Genomic DNA, 10,143 nt, shown 5'->3' with positions numbered 1-10,143 from the left:
TGCCCCCTTAAAATGTAAGAGGTTCCGCCCATGTTTATAAATTTTGGTAACTTTAGAGATTGGTAACAAACCATGAAAAGATTTGGGCCGAGCAATCATTAACCAACAAAAAAAGCCCATGAAGACAAAAAAGGAAGTGGAACGTACGGTGTGACCGTGATAGTTGGGGTGACTAGTGATAGAACAGGACGGCATTAGAAGCAAAATCAGAGTGATTAGGGAATTGATTATTGAACCTTTTTATTTGTTCATTTTATAACACTCGTATATATAGTTATATAAACTATAGTATATAGTATATTCATTACACGGAAGAGTGTAGAATGTTTCAAATCAAAGGGAAGCAGCATGGAAGTGAGACTGAGAAGTGTTGTAAGGAATGAATACATGCATCACAGACACCAGCTCATGACCGTGATTCAGATATCATATTCCTTTTATTTAATTTAATATTATTTATAACTACAACCAACCGGAAGAGACAAACGTATAGGAATTTGGATTTTTGTATTCCAATTGAATTCTAGTGTGCAACAATATTAACAATGTTTCGATCAATCCTATGGCACAACCTTGGAATCATTCTTCAACTCTCATTCTTTTTTGTTTTTCAGTGTAACATCGCAAACTTGGATGTGGTGTTGCCAGTTGTGTATTCAACTTATTTGGAATCATGCCTATAATGCTTGCTAAATCAGATTTAATTTGTTTAACAATGTTCAACTGAGTGATTATTATTATTATTATTATTGCAGAGAATAATCCTGAATCCTCTATGGGAGCTCAGAACTCATCATTGTTTTTCTTCCTTGGAGGGATAATAGTGCTTATCATATTGCTCATTCTTCTCTTTGTCTATTGGATGATTATTAAACGGAGGTCACCACAAGAGGCAGAGGAGAAAATGGAAAAGGAACCTTCAATAATGAGTCAACACCAAGGTAATTAATTCAACTACTTTTATTACTAATGAAAATGTTTAGTAACCAAAGAAAATCAGCCAAAAACAGCCGTAAGTTGTTTTATTTAGCATTCATTAATTGTTGCGACAATTAATGAATGCTAAATAAGGCAAGTTCTGGCTGTTTTTTTTTTGTATTACTAATAATGTTATATTTGTATTGTGTGCTTGTAATTAATTTCTGTTATACTGTAAAGCAGATGAGGTGGTGAAGGTAACATTTTCAAGCAAACAACAGCCAGGTAATACTCAAAGCAGTAAAATATGAAATCGCAGCATGATTTGAATCGTAAAATCATAATATTGCGAGTTTGTATATAGGATCAATGGACTTCTTTAGTGGGAGCCTTGGGACAATTAGTCACTTCAACTTGAACACATTGAGAAGGGCAACAAGGAATTTTCATAGCAAAAATCTTCTTGGAAGTGGTGGTTTTGGCCCTGTTTATCAGGTATTGGTACACACTTTGTTTCACACAATTTTACTATGCAAATATATAGTCCTTCCAATGAGATATGCATGGAATTTTGACAGGGAAAGTTGGCAGATGGAAGGCTAGTTGCTGTTAAGCAATTGTCTGCTGAGAAATCCCAACAAGGAGAAAAAGAGTTCTTGGCAGAGGTGAGATTAATCACAAGCATCCAACACAAGAATCTTGTTCGCCTTCTTGGTTGTTGCACTGATGGATCTCAAAGGATTCTTGTCTATGAATACATGAAGAACACAAGTTTGGACCGCATCCTATATGGTACATAACTATGTATATAAACTCAGGTGCAGTCGACTTCACGTGAAGTTGATAGCTGAGAGTCGTTAGATAATTTGACTCTCAACTATCAACTTCACGTGAAATCGACCATATATATATCCCTTCTTTTTGTTGCATATCTAAATATTCATCATACTTATTAATGTGCTTGCTATTTTGGATTTTCATTTTTTCAGGAAAAAGTGACCAATTCCTGGATTGGAGCACTAGATTCCAAATTATTCTTGGAGTGGCAAGGGGATTGCAATATCTACATGAGGATTCGCATTTGAGAATTGTCCACAGAGATATCAAAGCAAGCAACATTCTTCTTGATGAAAAGTTTCAGCCAAAGATTGGAGACTTTGGGCTAGCAAGATTCTTTCCAGAAGATCAAGCTTACCTTAGCACTCAATTTGCTGGAACATTGTAAGTACTTTATTCAAATAGTACTCCTCAAACTCATGGTTAACATGAATTCACTCAAACAATTCAATTGTGAGAAAATACTCAATTTGGTCTATAAAGTTACACTCGAACCTCAATTTAGTCCTTGAACTTTTCAAATTTTAATTACGTTAGTCCCTACAGTAGTTTCCGTCACAGAGTCAATTGAAAAGTTTGGGGACTAAATTGAGGCAATTAAAACTTTAAGGACTAAATTGAGGGTCGAGTATAACTTCGGACCAAATTGAATATTATCTCATTTAATTGTTGTTTTTTGTTTAGAGGATATACGGCTCCTGAATATGCTATTAGAGGAGAACTATCAGAAAAGGCTGATATCTACAGTTTTGGAGTTCTTGTACTTGAAATTATAAGTTGCAGAAAAAATACAGATCTTACTTTACCATCAGAAATGCAATACCTTCCTGAATATGTAAGTTCTTCTCTTCTCTACTATGATCTTAATTAAGTTAATAATATTTGAATATAGTAACATAATGTTGTGCAACAAATACAAATGATATGTTGAATACACATTGAAATTAAATGTTTTGATATGGTTGTGAGTAAGTAAATGTTCATTATTCTACTCTATATAGGCATGGAAGCTTTATGAGAAATCAATGGTGATGGGACTGGTGGATCCAAAGCTAAGGGAACATGGATTGGTGGAGAAGGATGTGATGAGAGCACTCCACGTGGCATTCTTGTGCCTACAGCCTCATGCAGGTCTGAGACCAGCCATGTCAGAGATCGTGGCACTGTTGACATTCAAAGTTGAAATGGTGTCAACACCAATGAGGCCATCTTTCTTTGATCGGAGACCCAAGAAGCACGATGAGGACATGCCCTCTTGGGAAGCCATATCAGACACTTTCTCTGTTCCAATCATAAGTGATTCTAATCCTCCAACATCTGAAGATCACTGATCAAACTAACAGGAACAGCTGTACTATATGTATATATGAAAATCTTTTTGGTAACATTTGAATGTATTTTCAATAAGAATTTAATTTTGACGAGTGTAAAGTAGTTTTACGCGTGCATTCAATTACGTAATATTACATCATCAAAATAACTATTTTTATAGGGTAAAGTATTAAATTGATCCCTTATGTTTGGGCGTAATTCTATTTTGATCCTTAAGGTTTAAAGTGTCCTATTTGAATTCAAAAAAAGTTTCATTTAGCTTCAATTTAGCCCTACTAATTTGGAAAATAGATACAAGCTCCAGAGGCACAAAATCAATCGTGGATGCATCAATACATGTATTTAACATTTTTTTTCTCTACATGTAAAAATAATAAATAAATGTATTGATGCATCCACGGTTGATTTTGTGCTTTTGGAGCTTGTACTTATTCTTTAGATTATCGATCTTATTCTTATACTGCTGTCATGTGGGACATTTTGTTAATTATTTATTTTTGATCTACAGTGGGACTAAATTGAAACTAAATGAAACTTTTTTAGATTCAAACATGACACTTTAAATCTTAAGGACTAAAACAGGATTATGCCTAAACGCAAGAAATTAATTTAATACTTTACCCATTTTTATATTATCTAAAAGAACAGATATAATTGCACTACTACGTAAAATGCTTTATAAACTATCGTAAAGGTGATAAAGTCTAATTATGATTAATAAAAGATATAATATAATGTGTTTAGATTGATGGGATTGGGGGAAATTAAAGGGGGAATAGAACAGTGGTATAAAATAGTAAAGAGAACCTCGATAAATACAAAGGAGTGAAGGAGGTTGGACAGAGACAAATGCAAAACCGATATTAATCTCACCGCCAATTCCAAAGTCCACACCATACCCGACACACATTCAATGCTTTTACTTTCTCTATTTCACACTCCAATTTTCACTAAATACGTATAAAATGTCACAAAAACATTTCAATAATTCATTTACCATTACAGCAACAGTAGAAAAATGGCGTTGACTACAGAGCAACTAACACACAGATAGAAAAAACTCTATCTAATATTGCTCACCGGAAACCAAAAAAAAAAAAAAGGGTTGTGACTCAACATTATTTAATATTTAACACTCATTTTTTTTTCTTTTTACAATGATGTTAAACATTAAATAACTGATAAACAACCAACAAATTCAAAAGCATACATACAAGAAGTAGTAGTTCATTCGAATCTTCTTCTTCTATCTCTTGTTGTGTAATGGATTTGGACCCGTAGGAACCACTCTCTTCTCATCTGATTCTGATGACGTAGTAGTGGTGTTCTTGAGGCCATTGAACTTGTTTGCATTATTATTATTATTATCTTGGAGTTGCACGCTTCTGTTATTGTTCTTGGCTCCTTCAAATGCAGTGTTGGAAGTACCAACACAAGCCCACAACAAAAGCCACAGCAGAAGCACTAGCTCTGATAATCTCATCTCAACAAAAAGAGAGAGAGAGAGAGAGAGAGAGAGAGAGAGAAGAGGAAATAGGAATTGATTTTGATGAGGGTGATGATGGTGATATTATTAGAGAGAAAGAGGAGGTGGGTATGATATATAAGAGTAGGGAATGGGACATTAACTATGGTACCTTCTCCTCGGATATGCAGTTAAATATTACTATGATACATCACAGTTTTTTGCTGTGGTCACACCAAACCTCATTAATTGCATTTAAATTCCTACTAGCTACTAACATGAGCATGAGCAATTTATAGCTGCTTATTCAAACCAAACGGAATTTGCTGCATGGAGTGGACTCTCCAAAGCGCTACAACATTCTGTTCCCTTTGACAGTTAACACTTTTGCAGACAGGTAGGTACTGTAGTCTAGGCCTGTAGCATTAAGCATTAACACTTTAACATTAACATTAACATTAACAATGCATCAACACCACTCCAATTCAATTGAGTTCAACAATTCCTTCTTGTGTATATGTCTCTCCTCCACCCACGTGCTGCTCCATTTGAGGGCCATACTTGAAAAGCTGACACTCTCTCTTTCTATATGTGAGACAAAAGAAAAAGGAAATATGGGAATTTAATGGTTGGTTTTGACTGTGCCATACATTCAATTCAATTGGATTGAATCAAATCATCGGTTTCTTTCAAAGCAAGTCTTCTTGCTCCCTCCCTCATGAATGATGGAGGTGACATTTTTTGGGGTTCTGCTCTTCTCTGCTTTGTCTTGTGTAGTAGTAGTGACTAGTGACTAGTGACTATATATATATATATATATATGTATAATACACAAACAAACACGTAACTAAACAATTAATTTATGAGATAATACTCAATTTGGTCCCTGAACTTACACGCGAGTCTGAATTTAGTCCCTGAAATTTCAATTGCATCTATTTAGTCCCGGAAGTTTATAAATGTGTCTCTTATTAGTTCCTGAGACCATTTTTAGTACAAAAACGTTAATAGAGCACTGTTGTAGACTATCATATGTTACGTTAAAACTTATAAAATGATGCAGTTTTGGTTTTGACATTTAAATAGCTCAAAAAGGGCATCGTATTACTTATTTTGTTAGGTAAGATTTTAATAAATACTATTTAGGATGTTGTTTTTAGGTTATTTGAGTGCCAAAACCAAAACGACATCATTTTACAAAGTTTAGTGTGGCATCCGACTGTCACGACAGTGTTCCATTAACGTTTGTATGTTGAAAATTGTTTCAAGAACTAACATGAATTATGTTCACAAAATTTGGAGACTAAATAAAGGCAATTGAAACTTTAGGGACTAAATTGAGACTCGCGTGTAGGTTCATGGACCAAATTGAGTATTATCTCTTAATTTATTAGTTTATATGTGAATAAGGTTATTATTACTGTATGATAGTGAAGATAGACGTGAATGTGAATGCAAATGAGATGAAATGACAGTTGGTGCTTCATTAAAGGCGGCCATTTCAGTTGAAACAAGAAGGTTAGTTAGAAATCTTGCTATCTTGTCTTACGCTTCTCTTGAAAAGCTAATTACAACAAAAAGGGAACGCTAGCTCACAGAGGTCAGCGTTCACCCATTTGACCCATAATAATAACTTCTCTTAGACCTTAGACACCTATTTTTGTTACACGCATTTAGCAATATTTTTACTAATTTAATATTAAAACGAAAAAGATACTAGGATTCTTGATTTCTACTGTTTTACTCGGTTTACAAATATCGAAGTGCCGGCTTTAGTCAATTATCCAAGGATTTGTATTTTGATATTTTCACATCATCGAAATCAACATGACTTTTGCCATCTTCATATAAGTCATATCTCCAATTCATGTATATGATCTCCTCTACACCTTCATTTAGGAATACTAGCATCGTAATTCCAAAGGTGTTTAGTTATGGTACATGAGAAAGTTTCAGCGACCAATACTCTCTGAAATTTAATATATTTTTTTTGTTTCCACGGTATTCCTAACCCGGCAGGTCAAAGACTAATTCGTTGCAGTACTAAACTCCATTTACGGATTTGTCGCTTTACGTTATTTCGTACTATTTGTATTGTACAATTCCTTTGTTTGTGGGATTCTTTTTTCTCATGCGATAAAGAATTCAATTTTCGAATGGATTCCTACCTATGCCTAAATCTCGATAAATAGAAATTTTATTGACAAGATCTATTCTATTGTAGCCAATATCTTATTACGAATAATTCCGACAACTTCGAGAGAAAAGGAGGCATTTACTTATTACAGAGATGGTGCGATTTGATTTTTTTTTTTTTTACCGATTTCAGTCTTATGAGAAAGACACATTATTTTATTCGTAAACAAATGAAAAAAATCGACGCTTGCTGAAGGTGAAATTTATAAATAAAAAAGAAATTCCTTCTGTCGTGTATACCCACCAATGAGTTGCTGAACCCCTGATACTTATTTAAGCGGACTAATGAGCTAACCACTAGACTAACCCAACTTAGTTATAAACTATATTTTTTTAAGAAATAAAAGTTTTATCAAACTGGACAGATATTTTTATCCTAAAGAGAATGAGGAAAATGGAGGAAAATTTTAACTAAACATTTCTTTTTGTTCGTGGGCTGTTGTAAATTTGTTTGGTAAAAATTTTGAGTTAGTTTTAGTGGCTAAGGAAAATGGGCTGGGCCTATTGAGTTAATAGAAGTTGGGCCTAACACCATCCCCAACCCCACTCCAAAAAAACCAGAAAAGAAAAGAAAAGAAAAAATAGCGGTGCCTGTGTTTGCACCTTACACTCTGCATTGTCCCTGTGGTAGCTTCATCTGAGTTCACGGAACGGAACATGTTTCTTCTCTTTCTCAATAATGGCTTCTTCTTCTTCTTCTTCTTCTTCTCATAAGAACCGTTCTTCTGTTTCCACGCTTTTCTTCCTCACATTGTTTCTCCTATCAGCATTCCTCTTCATCTTCTTCTTCAGAAATCGCGACCCCGCTCTCACCCTCCGCTCAGATCTCCTCCTTCTCCACCCTCCTCCGCTCTCCATCCACGCCCACCCTCCCAATAACACCCTAACTCAACCCGAAACCGAAACCGAACCCGAACCCGAGCCTGCCGTCGCCACCCCCACCGACACCGACACCAAAATCTCACTCGATAACACTGACGACACTCAAACAGAATCCGACGCCCAAGACGAAAACACAGTGAATGGAAGCAACGGTGATAATGATAGCAGTGATACTGATGATGACGTGGCAGCGGTGAAGAAGCAATTAGATTGCGACTTGTACAGTGGAACATGGGTTAAAGATGAAGGGAATTACCCAATTTACAAACCTAGTAGTTGCCCTTACGTCGACGAGGCTTACGATTGCCAGGCCAACGGTAGAAAGGATTCTGACTACACCAAGTGGCGCTGGAAGCCCCATGGCTGTGATCTTCCCAGGTTTAGTCCCACTGACTTCTTGAAAAGACTCCGAGGTAAAAGACTCATGCTGGTTGGAGATTCCATGAACAGGAACCAATTTGAATCCATCTTGTGCATGCTCCGTGAAGGCCTTCAAGATAAGACTAAAATGTATGAGATTCATGGATACAAAATTACAAAAGGAAGAGGCTATTTTGTTTTCAAATTTGAGGTAAACTCTCTCTCTCTCTACTTGTACTCTATTAGATAATTGTGATTAGTTGGGTAGTTATTTTAGTTGGTGATAATGATTGCTGTATTTACAAAGGTATCAGATAGTTAGTTAGTTAGTTTGTTAGCTTTCTGTTTTTCTGTTATGCCAACTCAGCCTTTGTACATGTATATTTATTGAGCTCAGCATCAGAATGAATTACTGGTTTTCACCATCAATGCTGTTTACTGGGCTAAGATTTTGAAACACTTGGGGTCAGGACTATAATTGTACTGTGGAGTTTGTGAGATCTCATTTCCTTGTGAGGGAAGGAGTTCGAGTTAAGGCACAAGGCGGCTCGAATCCTACATTGTCAATAGATCGGATTGACAAGACTTTTCGCCGATGGAAGAAGGCTGACATTCTTGTCTTTAACACTGGCCACTGGTGGACTCATGGAAAAACTGCTCGAGGGTTTGTATGCGAATCAAATCATAACCCTGTTTTCATTGACCTTTAACTTGATTAAGTGTTTGAGGGAACATTCTACATTTTTGCAGGGTAAATTATTACAAAGAAGGCGATCAACTTTATCCAAAATTTGATGCAGTTGAGGCATACAGAAGGGCAATAAAGACCTGGGCAAAATGGATCGATCATAACATCAACCCAAAGAAACAAATTGTCTATTATCGTGGATATTCTTCTGCCCATTTCAGGTAATTATTTTTCTCTGTACAAAGGTTCATGTGAAAGAAAAAACTTTACTGGAAACCAGTACCATCTGCTCTTTGAATCATATCTCACTGCATATGAATCCTTAACAGAGGTGGAGATTGGGACTCAGGTGGGTCATGCAATGGTGAAATTGAACCAGTTCTTAGTGGGTCCATCCTAGATAACTATCCCCTGAAAATGAAGATAGTGGAGGAAGCAATTCAGGGAATGAAGTTTCCAGTAACATTACTGAATGTCACAAGGATGACCAACTTTCGCAAGGACGGGCATCCATCGGTTTACGGCCGGAACGTCACTGGCCTAAAAAGAGTCTCAACAAGGCGGCAGGACTGTAGCCATTGGTGTCTTCCTGGGGTCCCTGATGCATGGAATGAGCTCATTTATGCCAACCTTGTTCTCCAACAAGCCAATTCAAGGAGTTAACTCAAACCATCCTCCTTTCAAGACTAAAGAGAGTTCAACATTTTTGTGCGGGAAACAAGTTAAGGGAAGAAACAAGAGAGGACTTTCTTCTTGTATATGTCTAGGTTTTGCTTCCATCTGTTGAATCCTCTTGATACAATTATACAAATATAGGAATGTTATTTGTTGTACATTGCTAAATCTACATCATTGTTATATTGACCTGCATAACTTATAAAATTATGTTAAATCAATGGCAAAAAGGTTTGTTAAAATGAGGTGTGAATATAGAAATGCTCATCTGTTTACACTACACTATTATTTTATTTGAGTTGATTTGTTAGCTACGAAGCATGGACACTTCGCTGAGTTGTTGTGTCGGACACATTTCGGACACGACACTCACCGACACTCGTCTGACACGCGTATCTGCTGTATCCAACCGTATCTTAATAAAAAATAAAAAATTCTTCTTCGGACATACCTGGACACACCTAATTACCATCACGTGTCAGCGTGTCCAGTCTTATTCTTAACATATATTCTTAAAATAAATTTAAATATAGTATATATTATTATTTATTAAAACAAAAAATATTTTAAATACTTGATATAATTAAAATAAGACATTAAAAATAATTAAAAATTTTAATTTATATTTTAATATCAATAAAATATCAAAATATAATTACAATTTATTTAAAAAAATATTTTATATTTTATATGTATGTGTGTCCATGTGGTATACAAGATTTTAAAATTTGCGTGTCGGCGTGTCCCGTGTCAGTGTCAGTATCTGTGCATCATAGTTTGTTAGGCAATT

At 35.5% G+C, this 10,143-nt stretch overlaps 2 protein-coding genes across 4 annotated transcripts; both read left to right on the top strand.

Moving 5' to 3' along the window:
* Nucleotides 355-3,177, top strand: LOC107615759 (probable LRR receptor-like serine/threonine-protein kinase At1g56140). Of its 2 annotated transcripts, none has more exons than XM_021107233.1 (7): nucleotides 355-941; nucleotides 1,159-1,203; nucleotides 1,283-1,413; nucleotides 1,497-1,710; nucleotides 1,908-2,139; nucleotides 2,440-2,590; nucleotides 2,757-3,177. In XM_021107233.1, the coding sequence occupies exons 1-7, from the start codon at nucleotides 776-778 to the stop codon at nucleotides 3,084-3,086; spliced, it is 1,269 nt and encodes a 422-aa protein (XP_020962892.1). In that variant the 5' UTR covers nucleotides 355-775; the 3' UTR covers nucleotides 3,087-3,177. The 2 variants fall into 2 exon arrangements, with proteins under 2 accessions (XP_020962892.1, XP_020962893.1); XM_021107234.1 differs by having other exon boundaries at nucleotides 357-941; nucleotides 1,162-1,203.
* On the top strand, nucleotides 7,322-9,595 carry LOC107642940 (protein trichome birefringence-like 5). 2 transcript variants are annotated; one of them, XM_016346464.2, is made up of 5 exons: nucleotides 7,322-7,657; nucleotides 7,688-8,201; nucleotides 8,461-8,654; nucleotides 8,741-8,899; nucleotides 9,008-9,595. In XM_016346464.2, exons 1-5 carry the CDS (start codon nucleotides 7,428-7,430, stop codon nucleotides 9,339-9,341), a joined length of 1,431 nt encoding a protein of 476 aa, XP_016201950.1. In that variant the 5' UTR covers nucleotides 7,322-7,427; the 3' UTR covers nucleotides 9,342-9,595. The 2 variants fall into 2 exon arrangements, with proteins under 2 accessions (XP_016201950.1, XP_016201941.1); XM_016346455.2 differs by having other exon boundaries at nucleotides 7,323-8,201.

This window comes from Arachis ipaensis, chromosome B01 (genome assembly GCF_000816755.2).
Source record: "Arachis ipaensis cultivar K30076 chromosome B01, Araip1.1, whole genome shotgun sequence".
NCBI classification, from domain to species: domain Eukaryota; kingdom Viridiplantae; phylum Streptophyta; class Magnoliopsida; order Fabales; family Fabaceae; genus Arachis; species Arachis ipaensis.
The sequence above is the reverse complement of the archived record's forward strand: the minus strand, read 5'-3'. Positions and strand labels throughout refer to the sequence as shown.